Source organism: Myotis daubentonii, chromosome 1 (assembly GCF_963259705.1).
Source record: "Myotis daubentonii chromosome 1, mMyoDau2.1, whole genome shotgun sequence".
In the NCBI taxonomy this organism is placed as follows: domain Eukaryota; kingdom Metazoa; phylum Chordata; class Mammalia; order Chiroptera; family Vespertilionidae; genus Myotis; species Myotis daubentonii.
In genome coordinates this window covers 85,263,627-85,280,680 of record NC_081840.1, presented here as the reverse complement: position 1 = coordinate 85,280,680, position 17,054 = coordinate 85,263,627, and the positions used below count along the sequence as shown (strand labels likewise).

Sequence of the window (17,054 nt, the reverse complement as noted above, 5' to 3'; positions counted from 1 at the left end):
ATAGGCTATGAGGATCCCCCAAAATACAGGTATACCTCTATTAATGAGAGCGTTATTTCTGAAAAGAATGTGACACTTTCTTACTGAAATAAAATAAAAGTCTACTATGTATTCCTAGGATAAAGTAAAATTGTTTTAACATGCCACACATTTTTGACCAAAAGCCTTGTAATATACCAGATATTTTTTTTAAAATCAACACTACCAGCAAAGGAAAAGAGTTTACAAGAGCCATATCATTCTAGATGTCATCTGTGAGCTTCTTATGCTTTTTGAAAAGTTGGTAAAATTATACTGAGTTAACATTAGAATAAGTTAAGAGGTTTTTAACTCAACAACAAGACTGATACCAAAATCAGTGCTTTCCTTCAGAGTAAGTTAATGGTCTATACATACTTAAAAAACTTTTTTTTCTTCAAAAGCAGTTGATGGCTCATTACAGGAAAAAACTAAAACAATAAAATTACCCACAATCCATACTTTCAGTGAGAAAAAAAAATCTAGAAGGACCCTTCATCATTTTCCAACCATTCTTAGGAACTCTTTCTAATATAAAAGTAGTTATTTCATTGCAATACAAAGTATTTCACCTTTATTTTTATGTGAATCGTGCAACATGAATCTGAAGATTACCAAAATCTTATTAAATTACAATCTTTACAGGACTTTTGGGAACACTGCATATTTTCCTTCAAGCGACTCCTCTTCTATAATGGACATTAGTTTTAAAACAATCTTAAAAAATTACCAAATTTTTACTTGAGGTAAAAGATAAAATCTTTGGAAGGCAAATAAATATTAGTAGCTACCGCTTAAAGAAATGGAACTTTTGCCCTGGTTGGTGTGGCTCAGTTGGTTGGGTGTTGTCCCATGCACTGAAAGATTGGTGGTTCGATTCCTGGCCAGAGCACATGCCTGGGTTGCAGTTTGATCCCTCATAGTGAGCGTGTGGGAAGCAGCCAACTTATGTTTTGCTCTCACACTGATGTGTCTTTCTCTCCCCCTTTCCCTTCCTTTCTCTCTAAAAATTAATTAAAAATAATAATCAAAATACAAAAAAGAAATGGAACTTTTAAGATGATCACATCATGAGAAATAGTAAAAACAACCTTTCAAAAAGCATAGCAAACTTGGTTAACTTAGTTTAGAATAGCTATTTTCTAGAAATAAAATTTTTGGCCACTTGAATTCAGTTCATATTCCAATGACTTAAAAGGGGTCAGACATATAATGAGAGGATAGTTGGTGGCAATAAACACTGTTATAAAACTCATCAGTAAATGGAACCAGCCTTAACAAACTATTTTTCTTTTAAAGAAAGAAATGAAGTCATTATTTGGCCATAGTGATTTTTACCTCTATTTTTGAAACAAACATCTCCTCCGCCCCCCCACCCCCACCCCCCCGTTTGCCCAATAAATGAACAGAGACCATACCTCAGAAGGTGCCTGCTGTGTGCTTATATAATAAATAAGAAACAGCCTCATTTTATCTTCTGGAGTTCCTGCTACATAGGGGAAAGCAGAATTTTAAAAACCCCTCATAATTCTGGGTATTTAGTCAACACAGGTATATAAAAAGTCAAGGCATATCTAAATATGAATCTAGATTTAGCTGATTTAAGGTTATAAACACTTTAATTACAACCAGATAAAATACAGATATGGAAAAAATTTAAATGCTTTAGTATTAAAGAGATGGGATATGGAAGTATCTCCATTCTTTCTTCCATAGTGTACTTTATATTGAGATTTACAGGAGACTATTGATATGAAAAGGGGATGTTAGTAATAATTATGGAAAGACAATCAGCATAAAATTGGGACTGTCCTGGGACACAAGTTGTGTGGTCACCCTAGGTATTAGATTATGAAATCTTGCTGCCTAAAATCATCTAGATCAAACTAAGGTCATACTTTTCAAATTGGGATAATTAAATATAATGTCTCCTCTTTCTGAAGGGCATTATATTACATTTAATACATTTATATTAAACACTGATGTACTGTGCATAACATATTTGTCTAAAATTTTAAGACAAAACATAAGATTTTAAAGAAATTTCTTGCTTGCAGTGGGTGCCTTGGGCTACTACAACTCCTATTACCCATAGCCCAAAACTGTCCAGAGAAACTAACTTATTCTCCCCTCTGCTACTGGGTTTACTTGGGTGAAAAGTCATTAATAGCCATAGGTAACTCAGTTTCACTACTCAATAAATAAAAATATGCACTCTCACTTCAGATTATGTCCTAATACTCAAGAAATCGAATTGTTATACTTTATTACAGAATAAAAACAAGAACTTTTTCAAAATATAACTGATGAACCATCAATTTTTTAAAATATGGTTAGAATCTAGACGCCCATTCTTAAATTATCCTCACTCCCTATATATGAAAACGAATGGTGATAAAGATCTTTCTCCAAAGTTCTCATGTTTACAAATAAATAAAGTATCTTAGACACTTTGATTCATGGTCTTGTTTAAATCCTAGGAAAAGCTGATATTTTTGTTTTAGCAGGTAATTAGCCTGCTGGTTCAGGCCAAAGTTCCTACCACCTTCCTGTGGGTTGTGGTTCCATCACTGATTCTATTTTCAAACCCTTTTGCAGTACTATGGGGATGTGTCTCACTGCCCAGTGGACAATAGGAGAACTGGGAGATCATGTAGCCCTTCACTCTTAATCTTTCGAATGGTGTTTAGGATCAGATTCCCATATAGGCAGTTCAGAGGTGAGCCCAGGAATTCATGAACAATTTGATGGGGCTGCTTTTCTGAGCTCCTTCCTCTGCAATCTTTCTGGTTCTTTCCAATTCCCTTAGCCCTTCCTTTTTGGTGCTCCAGCCAAAAACCTTTGGCTCTAGTTACCCTGCTCCATTGTGCATTTCCTGTAACTGACTAAGCAGCTAGAGGAAATAGAGAAAAAGAACAACAGGGCTTACTTTAGGCTCTTGGGACCATAGCTTCTAAGGTAGTAGAGAAAGGGTCCTCTCTCCCTCAGAGTTTTAGGGGCCTGTGGTGGTTCCCTGCTGTTGCTTTTAATATTCTCAGCATCTATAGCATAGCCTTTTTCTCACAAAAGGCACACGTTCTGTTTAAAGAAGGAACAGCTCCCATTCTTCAGGGATAAACATTTTATAGTTACTATGTGCTAATAAATGCCCCAAACCTCTGCTAAGGTTTTTAAGAGTCCTGATGGTAAGGACTATAGAGCATTCAAATACTTAACACGAACGTGAATCACAGGGGAACCAAATTGCAATTGTATCTTTACAGTTATAAGTACTCTAGAGCTTATAGCCACAGCCTGGATCTTCTTGTCACACGTAAGTTTCTACTGTAACTGCACTCTATTTTAAAGTCAGAGTGTCCAGCTCATTATATACTTTCTTTCCCCATCTCAGCCCTGGAATCCTAATGTAAAATGGTATTTATAAACTAAAATCTTTACTATTGGGGCATTGTTGCTTCCAGCCCTGCTCAATTGGCAGAGCTAGATAATACATATATAGGATGTCCCCCAAAATGTATCTATCTACACTAATAAAAGAGAAAAATGGTAATTGGCGTACGACGATACCCTTTTCATTGGCTAATCAGGGCTATATGCAAATTAACTGCCAACTATGATTGGCAGTTAACTGCCAACTAAGATTGGCAGTTAACTGCCAACTAAGATTGGCAGTTAACTGCCCACAAGATGGCGGTTAATTTGCATATGTAGGCACAACGCAGGGAGGCGAAAGGGAAAGCAGGAAGAAGCCCCATGCCACTGACAGTGATCGGAAACCCAGGGGGGAGCTAAGAGCTGGGGGGCAGGGCAAAGGCGGCCCTGGGGCCGCCTTTGCCCTGCCCCCCAGCCATGATCGGAGAATCAGGTGCCTTTGCTGCCCTGGCCAGTGATAGCAGGAAGTAGGGGTGGAGCCAGCGATGGGAGCTGGGCACGGTCGAAGCTGGCAGTCCCAGGAGCTAGGGGTCCCTTGCCTGGGCCTAAAGCGGAGCCCATGATTGCGGGGTCGCTGCAGCTGCGGGTCCCCGCTGCCCGGGCCGGACGCCTCAGCCAGAGGCGTTAGGCCTGGGCAGGGGCGGAGCCTGCAACCGCGGGGAGCTGGGGGTCCCCTGCCCAGGCCTGACACCTCTGCCGGAGGCCTCAGGCCTGGTCAAGGGGCATTCTGGTAATTGGTGATCCGAGGGTGATGAGGGTCAACTCCTCTGGCCGAGGCCTCAGGCCTGGGCGGGGGCCAGAGCCAGTGATCGGGGGGAGATGGGGGTCCCCTGTCCAAGCCTGACACCTCTGGCGGAGGCGTCAGGCCTGGGCAAGGGGCCAATCAGGTGATCAGAGGGTGATGGGGGGTCTATGCCTCTGGCTGAGGCATCAGGCCTGGGCAAGGGGCAGAGCCAGCAATCGGAGGGGTCTGGGGGTCCCCTGCCCAGGCCTGATGCCTGGGCCAGAGGCATCAGGCCTGGGCTGGGGGCAGAACCAGTGATGGGGGGAAATGAGGGTCCCCTGTCCAGGCCTGACACCTCTGTCAGAGGCGTCAGGCCTGGGCAAGGGGCCGATCCTGCGATTAGAGGGTGATGGGGGTCAACCCCTGAGGGCTCCCAGTATGTGAGAGGGGGCAGGCTGGGCTGAGGGACACTCCCCCCCCCCACACACCCAGTGCACGAATTTCGTGCACTGGGCCCCTAGTACTTTGAATAATTATAAAGGCAATGTTTATTAAAATGATTTCATTTTCAAAATTGTGCTATCAGCTGTTCAAGTGTGTATACATTTTTTTGGGACACCTGTATAAGTGTACACACACACACACACACACACACACACACACAAAACATCTGCATTTATTTCTCTATCTGACAAATACATAGTGAAAACACTAAGTCCATACCAACACCTCCAATTCCAACCCAACATTCCAGGATTCATTCTAGTCTTCTCCCTTTCCTATTTATAACTTCCTTCTCCAAGGAGACACCTGGCTCCCGTTATATTACCTAATATATTTACTTATTTAACCAGCTCCTCGTATATAACAAACATCCTATCTCTGTTGCCATCTTTGCCTGCATGGAAGCCTTTTCACTCCACTTGGACAGATTCCCTACAATGGCCCCAACATGCCTGGCCATACTGCTCACCCATTTGGGCTGATGTTGGGTTGGCTCCTGTGCAGCAATCTGTTAGAGCTCTTACACCCGTATTTCCACCTGTGGACACTGCTCGCTTCACTCGGACTTCAATACCTTATACAAATTATCAACACTCCCATTACCTACATGTAGATGCCCTTCTCATTTTGCTCAGGTTCCAAGATCTTGTTCTGGTCGAAAGTGACACCAGACTTCTGCTTTGCATAAATGCCTACATTGCTCAGCCTTATTTAATGTCTTTAAAAATAAACTGTTTGAGAAAGTAGGGGGAAAGGACAATGAAAGGTTCTGTTTGCCCTTTTATCAACACACTATTTAACTTTACTCAAAAGTTCTTGTTAAATAACTCTGAAGTAATGGACGTATGTATATTTTGCCCTTTTTCAGTGTAAAGTATAAATACTTAAAATGCTATGCTCTCACTACAAATCTAGCTTTTTAAAAGTGTGAGCAAGCCCGGCTATATGGCTCAGTGGTTTAGTGTCAATCCATATACCAAGAGGTCGCTGGTTCAATTCCTGGTCAGGGCACATGTTCAGGTTGTAGGGTCAAACCACAGTAGGGGGCATGCAGGAGGCAGCCGATCAATATTTCTTTCTCTCTCTCTCTCCCTTTCCCTTCCTCACTCTAAAATCAATAAAAACATATTTTTTAAAAAGTGAGAGCAATACTTATGGCTTCTCAGAAGTTGTATGAATAGAATCTTTAATTACAAATAATTTGGACATTTTAAAATTACTTTTTAATTTGAAATAAAGTCAAAAGCTCATACCAGCCCAGCTGATGTGGCTCAGTGGCTGAGTGTCAACCTATGAACCCAGAGGTGGCAGGTTCAATTCCCAGTCAGGGCTTAATCCCCAGTAGGGGGCGTGCAGGAGGCAGCCGATCAGTGATTCTCTCATCATTGATGTTTCTCTCGCTCTCCCTCTAAAAATGAATAAAAACATATTAAAAAAAAACAACTCATACCAAAACCCTAACTCAAAAACCATTATCATCAGATGAGTGACTTTTGTGCGAAATATGAGATGAGTAGAGCTTATATCCTTTTTATTTATTTTGGAAAAGGGCTGAGATTTGAACTGCTAACTATTCTGAAATGATCAATAACTCTCTAAAGTTTAGAGATTTTAATAGGCTAAAACCCTATGTAGATCCTATGATCATTATAATTGAAAGCAATAATTAAATTACATTTTCCAAATACAAAGAATATATCTTAAGAAAATCTAACATACAAATATTTAGATGAATATAAAATATAAAGGGACTGACTAAAGAGTTTCTTTAAAAGTGAATTCCCTAAATATTTAAAATAGAATTCAGTTTTAGATACATCTTTTTATAAAATTTTATGTTTAAACCAAATTATTTAGAAAATATATCACTTAGAGACACCTGCTTTGAATGTTATACCTTCAAATCTTCTTGGACCAACAGAAATTGAGCTTCAGATGTAGCACTTTAAATGAATATAAAAAGTGCTTAAATACCATTAAAGAAAAGTTCAATGAAATAAAATGCAAATTATTTTTCTACTTTATGAACTGCTATGCTATAAACTTCTCAGTAGAAAATAGTTTAATTATCTCATTATTAGCATAAATGGTTAGAAAAAATAATTCTATTCAGATTTTACTAAAATTGAAAATGCTGGATTCACCTGATGTGAAACTTACATTAACCTCAAATTTATGGTACATACCATCAGGGTCTGATATTATATCTAGAAGAGATTTATCCAGAGTAGTTTTGCTCATTATTTTTTCTTCATATTCAAAATATACATCTAGTTTTCTTGCCTGTTTCAAAATAAATATTAGATTAGAATACCTCAAGTAATAAAAACACATTAAGGGCTTCTCAGCTTACAAGTTTTATTTTCTATGATCAATTTTAAAAGCAAACATTCATTTCCTAATAGAATTATTTTAAAGTTTCTTACTTCTGATCATATACTTTATGTAAAAAAACAACAACCAGATTGGCCCTTTGTTTACCATATTTGACTTATAAATTCCAAATTAATTGTCATATTTGTATTAGCAAAGATAAAAACCTCACAAATCTCAATTACTGTATAAATCAGTAACTAGCATACAAATAATATTGTATTCCATGCAAATTAGTGGTCATGTTATGGTTATATATATTTTTGTGAACAAATCTACATATTTTTACCTTAACTGAATTTCTATTACCCTAAATGATTTTCAATGATTTTTAAATAAAACTGTTTTTCCTCATTAATAGCCCCATTTAATACTTTGAAGTTTTAGATACTAGAAAAGTAGTCAAGCTTAGCTTTTTGGTATCACACCTTTTCCCAAATTAAGAATGTGTTGAGTAAAATTATCCAAATGAAATTAACATGTTAGGATCCTCAAAAGGAAATAAAAATTATTACCAAGTATCTATTAAATTATGTTTCAGATAATACATAAGAGAGAAAAGAACATGTTTTCTACTGAAGGTGTTAATCTAAGACAGTGATTTTCAACCTTTTTCATTTCATGCACACGTAAACGAATTACTGAAATTATGCAGCACAACAAAAATATGTATTTTTGCTGATCTGACAAAAAAAACCACAGATATAATATTGGTTCATTCACACTGGATGGCTATTACTGTGTTGGCTGTTGTCATTTTTTTATTTGACAATCTAAGTGAAAAGAGGTCAGTGTCCCTGACTAAATAGTCAGGTATTGCATGTTTTAAGAATTCTTGGTTCACACTGATAAAAAGTCACTGCTCTAAAAGGAATAGAAACCACTTATGTGAAATAAGTTACCAACAAAAACCAATATATAAATATAGAACATAAATAAATATATTAAGCTAAGGTGACAGAATGAAATAGTTAACCAATTGTGGAGGAGGAAGTGATAAAATCTGAGTTGAATTTTGAAAGTGATTTGAAGGATAGAGTTCATTTCAGTGAAAGGGATCATACCAAGGCATAATCGGACTGGAGAAAACTGACACAAAAGGTAATATACTGTACTCTTCTGTCCTTTGCTTTTACTCAACAAAATACCCTAAATCAGTACATGGAGAATTTCCATATTAATGAGCTCCTGATAAGAGTATAATAAACTTTACAAGTTTTCCTTTTTATAAACTATTTGGCACTTTATCTTCTTCAGACTCCCTGGCATAGGAGCTTTCTTAGCTCCTCTACAAAGCTATTTTGAATACCAAAATAGATGAGGTGAAGTCCTAAGAATAAAAAAGTATAAAATTAAAAATGGACAGAAGAAACAGAAAAGAGATCCTAGAAAAGAGACCATAGTAGTGGCTGTGGAAATGGAAAGAGACAGATACTTAATAATTAACATGAGAATGTAGATTTAAAGCAAATAATGAAAAAAGTCCAAGATAACTTGTGAGGAACTAGGATAATGGTAGTAGGAATTATGTTAATGTGAATATTATATTGGGAAAGGTTAATTATCTGTAGACTGAAGCCAGAAATGGAGGAGGTAATGTGATAAAATCAGGTGTTAAGTTTACTTGCAGACCCTCACAATCTGCTCCAGCCAACCTTTTCTGTTTAACTACTATACACTAGGATAGTTCCCTATAGTCACATCAAATAACTCACTGACTTTTGTTTATTAGACATCATGTGTCTAGGCTTAGACTCAGATTACTCTCTTAGCTTTTTAAGAATATGTTCTTCTTCCATTGTCTGCCTGGTGAATTCTACTCATTCTTCAAGGACCAGCTTCTTTGCAACTCTTTCTTCAATCTCCATTCTTTCCCCTTCTTGCCCCTCCCCCAGTCTCTTTGTCAGCTGGAAGAATTTATTATTCCTTTAAATGTGCACTTTACATACATTTCCATAATAACAATGATCCTATATACTGGTAATAAAAGGCTCATACGCAAATAGACTGAACTGCGGAACGACTGGTCACTATGATGCGCACTGACCACCAGGGGGCAGACACTCAATGCAGGGGCTGCCCCCTGGTGGTCAGTGTGCTCTGCTCAGTCAGAAGCCGGGCTTACAGCTGGTAAGCGCAGCAGCGGTGGCGCGAGTCTCTCCCACCTCCGCAGCAGTGCTAAGGATGTCTGATTGCCAGTCGGGCACCACTCAAGGGCTCCTGGACTGTGAGAGGGCGCAGGCCGGGCTGAGGGACCCCCTCCACCCAGAGTGCACGCATTTCATGCACTGAGCCTCTAGTTATACTATATTATTCTCCTTTGTTTACATGCTACTCTTCTAAAAGAGTACACTCCCTAGAGTGTATCTAATTAATCATTTAAGACTAATACTCTAATAAGGCATATGGCTTGTAACAAGTACTTGAAAAAATAATTGTTGAATTTCTAAGCTATAAGATCAGGATATATACGGATAAGTAGTCATCTGTTTTTTAAAGATATTTAAATTTATTTGATTTGAGAGAAAGGGAAGGGAGGGAGGGAGGGAGGGAGGGAGAGAGAAAGAGAGAGAGAGAGGCAGAGAGAAACATCTATTCGTTGTTGCACTCATTTATGGATTCATTGGTCGATTCTTGTATGGGATCGAACCCAAAACCTTGGAATGTCAGGTCCATGCTCTAACCAACTGAGATACCCAGCCAGAGCCTGATTAATAGTCATCTTTAAAAGTTATGAAAGTAAGAAAAAAAGTCATATAAACTCTTAGAAGTGAAAAATGTAATCAATCAAGTCTTTAGTGATTTATGAAATTAAGTATGCTAAATGACATAATAGAATCTAATGCATGAACCTACATAAATCAGTGAAGAAACATTAGATCCATTTTGTTCTTCTTGATGTATTAGCTTACACTTTAACTTCCTGCATAAGAGAACTAGTATCTTTCAGCATCTATTATGTACAATGCACTCTACAACTATGCTGTTATTTATTTATTTATTTATTTATTTATTTATTTATTTATTCATTCATTCATTCATTCATTCAAAATCCTCAATGGAGGATTTTTTTTCATTGATTGCTAGAGAGAGTAGAAGGCGGAGAGAGAAAGATGAGAGACACACATCAACTGGTTGCCTCCTGAACTCGCCCCTACCAGGGCTGGGGAACCTGCAACAGGCACATGCCATAACTGGAAATCGAACCCGTGACCCTTTGGTCTTCAGGCCGACGCTCTAACCTCTGAACAACTGGCCAAGACAACAGTCAAATGTTTTTGAACAGTGAACCTCAGGACCCTCCTCCTCAAACCAAATCTTCTGCAGAACCCTAAACATAAAATAGATTCAAGTTGACCCATTAAAAGTCTCTACAGAGCTCAAGGGTATCAGTGAACAGTGTTTAAAAACTAAGTTAGATTATCTCTTTTTAATTCTCCAAATAATAATATGAGCTAGAAATTATTAGTCTCATTTTAAAGATGAAGAAAGGACACATAGAAACATATACTTATTTTAAGGTTACCAGAGTAAAAGTAGTAGAGTTAAGATTCAAATCCAGTTTAGACTCCAATGTGCATCACAGAGAAAGAGTAGGAAAAATTTTATTTTCCTCAAGCACAACTTTATTTCCTTTGCATATGCTTTATGGGGGAAAAAGTGTTATTTTCTAATTAGTACATATTTAGGTTTTTTGTAAAACATGTAATTTAGTATATGTGCCACAAGGTTATTTTGACCAGATACATGATATCTATAGGTCCTTTCTCAATTTCTTGAAATAAGGGATCATCCGTATAAGGAACAACTTCTGTACAGAAACAACTTCTATAATCCCAGACTGATTACTTTTATACACTACTAGAGGCCCAGTGCACGAAGGGGGTCCCTCGGCCTAGCCTGCACCCTCTGGCAATCCGAGACCCCTCGGGGGATGTCGGAGAGCCAGTTTTGGCCCGATCCCTATAGGCCAGGCTGAGGGACCCCACCATGTAAGATCTTTGGTTAATCTTTTCCTGCCTTCCCCCCATCCCCCTGCCCTCTAAGATTCATCAGTCTGCTCCATGTTTCCATGCCTGTGGTTTCTGCTCTTGCATTGAGCATCTGCCCCCTGATGGTCAGTGTGCATCATAGCTACCATCCAGTCGGCCGGTTGCTTAGGTTTTTATATATATAGATGAGTTCAAAGGAGAATACAATTTGGATAATAAGAGTTATATGGAAAAGAGACAAGTTAAAAATATAAAACAAAATGACAAGGTCAAGATAAATAGATTTTTGATAGCTTCAATAAATATCAAGAATGAGTAAGAAGGGAATTTTACAGAAAACCAAAGGACTACACATGGAGTACAAATTATAGCTAGTGAATATAAATTCTAAGCCATGAATTTCTCAAAAATCCCCTTTAAAAATCAGCTGTCCTCTTTCTTCACAATAATGGAAAACTCTTAATAAAGTTACCTGGGATGTGTAAGTACAGTTGACCCTTGAACAACAGGGATTTGAACTGCATGAGTCCTCTTATATGCCAAATTTTTTCAATAAATATACAACTGGCCCTCTGTATCCCTGGGTTTTGCATCTGTGGATTAAATCAACCTCAAACCAAAAATGCTATTTTTTATTTCAACTGCGGGTTGGGTGGTGCCCCTAATGCCTGCTTTGTTCAAGGGTCAAGTATACAAATTTTGACTTTTGAAAATCATTAACTAAAAACATTTGTCATATGACCCACATAGGACATGAAGTGAATTCCCTTTTCCTTCCGACAATTAAGGAGCATTCATTCCCTCCCTGCCCCGTTTCTCTTTCCACTCTAGGTACAGAAGACACCACCACTGTGGGACTCCCTACTCACTGCTAGCTACGCTTTTCTTTCCTCACCTCAGTCAACAACTGGTTGATGACAAAGTCTACATTGGTACCTCTTGGCCTTCCCTCTCTTCCAATCCTCAATTCTAATCTCTAACATTAGTCAGCAGTGAAAGTAAAGGCAAGAAAAAGGAGAGTTAACTTTCTTTTACTATTAGGAATCCAAATATTCCTCTCCTCCTACCTATCACAGGAGGGAGAGGGGTTGATAAACCCTTCTCTGTTTCAACACAACATTAGGAATCTTTCATATTATGAATTAAATAGGGTTTGGACAGGGGCCAACCACATAGTATCTATAGAAAAGTATATCCTAAGCTAATAGGAACTTAGAACTATACCTTTAGTCGGATATGTATAACCTATATCTAAGCTGAAGATCATTTATACCCTAGCCTTTCTTGGTCTTTCTTTTTTTTAAAAAAAAATATTTTTATTGATTTCAGAGAGAAAGGGAGAGGGAGAGAGAAACATCAATGAGAGAGAACCACTGATTGGCTGCCTCCTGCACGCCCCCCACTGGGGACCAAGCCCAAAATCCGGGCATATGCCCTGACCAGTAATCAAACCGTGGTCAACACAAAACCACTGAACCACGACAACTGGGATGTTCTTTTTCTTTCTTCTTCTCCTCATGTTTAGGTCCTATCATCTTTTAGGGATGTATATGGATATCCCATCTTCCCAGTGGGTAGATCTGTATGCTGTACTGTAATAGTCTGCATATAATCCCTAGAGTATAAATTCCTTCTGACTACTTGTTCTTTATTGTATGCCTTGTGCCCTGCAAGATGACTGAAATTCTCCAAAAGTACAATTACTTTTTATAATATAACAAAATAGCACATTTAATATACTTTTAGTTATTTACATGTGTATTTTTGGGGGGCATTTCATATTGGTGAGTTTGAATGGGTCTGTCTAGATGAAAAATTATGTTGCACAAAAATCAGATGATCCATGAACTTATATTTGAAAGTGTTCTATAACACAGGTGGCTGAAAATGCTTACTTTGGAGCACTTGCTCATATGTCAGAGTGACTTAGACACCTTGAATAAAATTCATTCTATATAAGGGAAAACATCTCTTCTGTGCAGAGATGGGACAATGCACTGGTGGGGAACCTGGTTAGTATTTGGAATGTCTACAACAGGCTATCAACCTTACTACTTGGATATCTCATTTCCAAATATATACATTTTTTTTCTCTCAACAAAAATTACTGAACATCTAGCATTCTAGATCCAAATCTGAATGTGTAACCTCAACTTCTCTGCTGACTCCTATTAAAAGTCCAATAGAAAAAAGTGATAATGTTAAAGAATGTGCAATTTTTAAATTCTTTCCACTTTAGATACTAAAAGGGTATAAACTTAGAACTTACTACCTTAGTGTTTATAAAACTGCCCTCATTTAATGATATTTTAATATTATACTGTTGACTTTAAGTTACCATGAAATCTATGATTGCAACTGGTATTAAAATACTGCATCATTACATAATTAAATTTACTCTAGTTATGCCTAATATGAGCAATGTCTTCTGTAATATGACGCCAAGAAACACTTTGCTTAAAATAAAAATAACAGAAATTCTCCTTTTTATAAGGAGTTTTTTGATTTTTTAAAACTTAATCCCCTCCCTCTTTTTTTAAATCTTGGTTGCCAGAAACTTCAAAGCCAAATTTGAGAATTACCATTATAATGTAACTATATAGCAACTATTCTGAGTTTTTATTTCATTATTTTTATCATTTGTGCTACTTATGAAAGCTGCCTTAAAACTGTTTTTAGAATAAGGAAATCATAAATTCATCCCACATACTGACTCCTACCAAAAATATTTAAATTCTGACAAAAGTGATCATGTAATAAAAAATTAAAAATGTACATGAATTATTCTTTATAGATGACAAATATTAAAAATACAAATATTATAACCTTATTATAATGAAATATCAAAAACTGCTTTATAATATTTTTGGAAAAAATAGAGGTTTACATGGCACTTGTAAACTAATATGGGTTTTAATTTACTATGACTCTCAGAGGCATTCCGTTGTCATTTATACTACCAATGTGTTGAACTCCTGAAAAAAAGAGCAAATTAAATCCAAAGTAAGCAGATGAAAAGAAATAATAAAAACCAGAACAGAAATCAATGAAATTAAAAATAAGAAAGCAATAGAGAAAAATCACTGGAACCAAAAGCTGGTTCTTTGAAAAGATCAATAAAACTGATAACTCTCTAGTGAGGTTAATTAAGAAAAAAGGAGAAGGAACATGAATAACTAATATCAGAAATGAAATATTACTAGATATCACTAATAAACTCATGACATTATAAACCAATTCTGTGAAAGACACAATCTGTCAAAATTCACTAATGGAGAAACAAATAATTTGAATGGGCTGATACATCTATTAAAGAAATCAATCAATATTAGTAACCTTCCAAAACAGAAAACATCAGGTCTAGAGGGGCTCACTAGAGAATTCTACCAAACATTTAAGAAAAAAATTTTACCATTGCTCTACAATGTCTTCCCAAAAACAGAAGACAAGTGAGAAATTAGATGCTTTGCTGCTAAGATCAGGAACAAAGCTAGGATGCTCCTCACATACTCATATTCAACATTATACTAGAAGCCCTAACTAATCCAATAAACATAAAATGAAATAAGAGGTATACAGATAGGGAGTAAGTAAATAAAATTGTCTTCATTTGCAGATGACATGATTGTCAATGAAGAAAATTTCAAAGAAGCAACACAAAACTTCTGGAACTAGTAAGTGGCAAGGTTACAAGATACAAGGTTAATATACAAAAGTCAATTATTTTCTAATATACTAGCAATGAACAACTGAAATTAAAAGACAATACTATTTCATTAGTACTCAAAACAAAAATAAATGAGTTATAAATCTATTATAAATCTAAAATATGTAGAAGATCTATATGAGAAAAGCTATAAAATTTTGAAAGAAAAGAGAGATATTCTATGTTAATAAATAGGAAGACTCAATATTGCCAATATGTCAGTTCTTCCCAACTTGTACAGATTCAACCAATCCCAATCAAAATTGCAGCAAGTTATTTTGTAGATATTGACAAAATGATTCTAAGGTTTGTATGGAGACAAGAAAGACCCAGAATAGTCAACACAATATTCAAGGAGATAAAAATAAGGAATTGACAATACTTGATTTTTAAGACTTACAATAAAGCTATAGTAATTACAACGGCAGGGTCCTAGCCAAAAAGTAGACAAATATACCAACAGAACAGAAAAGAGAGTGAATAAATAAACCCATACAAATCAAGTCAACTTATCTTTGACAGAAAAGCAACTGCAATTCAATAAAGAAAAGACATTTTTCAAGAAATGGTGCTGGAGCCTGGCCAGAGCGGCTCAGTTGGTTGAGTGTCATCCTAGTACTGAAAGGTTGCCAGTTCAATTCCCAGTCAGGGTACATACCTGGGTTGCAGGTTTGATCCCCAATTGGGGCGTGCTCAGAAAGTAACTGATCAATATTTCTGTTTCTCTCTCTCTCCCTTCCTCTCTGTAAGCATGTCCTCAGGTGAGGATTTTTAAAACATTTAAGAAATTTTAAAAATGGTCTGGAACAACTGCACACATACATGTAAAAAAATTAATCTAGGCACAAACCCTACAATTTTCACAAACATTAACTAAAAATGGATGATAGACCTAAATGTAACCTGCAAAACTATAAAACTCCTAGAAGATAACTTAAGAGAAAATTTAAATCTTAGGTATAATGATGAATTTTTAGATACAATACCAAAGGCACAATTCATGAAAGAAATAATAAGTTGGACTTAATTAAAATTAAAAGTTTCTGTTCTGTGACACTGTCAAGAGAATGAGAAGACAATCTATAGACTGGGAGAAAATATTTGCAAAAGACATCCCTTCAAAGGACTCTTTCTTCCCTCTGCCCCAAAAGTACAAATAATTCTTAAAACTCAACAATAAGAAAACAATCTGATTTAAAAAATGGCTCAAAGACCTGAACAGAGATCTCACCAAAGATACAGATGGGAAGTAAGCATATGAAAAGATGTTCTATATCGTATGTCATTAGAGATTTGCAAATTAAAACAATCAATGAGAATGGCTGAAATCCAATAATGACAATACCAAATGCAAGCAAGGCTATGGCGCAGTAGGAACTCTCACTCATTGCTGGTGGGATTGCAGTGGTACAGCCAGCCTGGAAGACAGTCCGGCAGCTGGCAGTTTGTTAAATCTAAACATAATGTTAACATATGATTCAGCAATCACACTCTTTGGTATTTACCCGACAGAGATGAAATCTTATATCCACCCAAAAACCTTCACGTGAATGTTTATTGCACCTTTATTCATAACTGTCAAAAATCTGGAAGCAACCAACATATCCTTCAGTAGTTGAATGGATAAAACAACTGGCACATTTAGACAAAAGAATATAGTCAGCAATAAAAAGAAATGAACTACCAAGCTATGAAAAGACATGGAGGAATCTTAAATGCATATTTTGACATGAAAGCAGCCAATCTGAAATGGCTACACACTATATGATTTCAACTCCATGACATTCTGGAAAAGATAACACCACGGAGATAGTAAAAAGATCAGCGGTTATCAGGGACTCAGGGGAAGGAAAACAGAGATGAAAAGGTGGAGTGCAGGTGATTTTTAGGGCAGTGAAACTTCTATATGATACTGTAATAAGGATCTATGTTGTTATACACTTTTCAAAACCCATAGAATGTACAACACAAAAGAGTGAAGCCCAATAAACTATGGACTTCAGTAATAATGTATTGATGTTGGCTTATCAATTTTAACAAATGTACCACAGTAATGCAAAATGTTAATAATAGGGGAAACTGGGGGTGGGTGGTATATAGACATTCTCTGTACTTTTCACTTATTTTCCTACAAAGGCAAAAGTTCTCTAGCTTTTCTGCACTATTGTGAAAGGGGCCCATATGGCATTGTTCTTGGTTCCCAGGTAACTTAAATGGAAACTTCCACAATGTCTGGAGCCCTTCAAGTTCTACAAATGAAGGAGGAGGATGGATATCCTCACATTCCTTGCAGCAGGAACCCACT

The 17,054-nt window shown here is 36.8% G+C and overlaps 1 protein-coding gene across 2 annotated transcripts in view; it reads right to left on the bottom strand.

The window, feature by feature from the left end:
- The window catches only part of SCFD1 (sec1 family domain containing 1), a 128,611-nt gene that overhangs the window by 52,010 nt on the left and 59,547 nt on the right, over positions 1-17,054 (bottom strand). For both annotated transcript variants that reach the window (XM_059709712.1, XM_059709720.1), the window contains 2 exons: positions 6,865-6,961; positions 1,437-1,507 (listed from right to left, as the gene is read on the bottom strand). In XM_059709712.1, the coding sequence (XP_059565695.1) occupies positions 1,437-1,507; positions 6,865-6,961 (168 nt within the window). The remainder of the gene's footprint in view (positions 1-1,436; positions 1,508-6,864; positions 6,962-17,054) is intronic.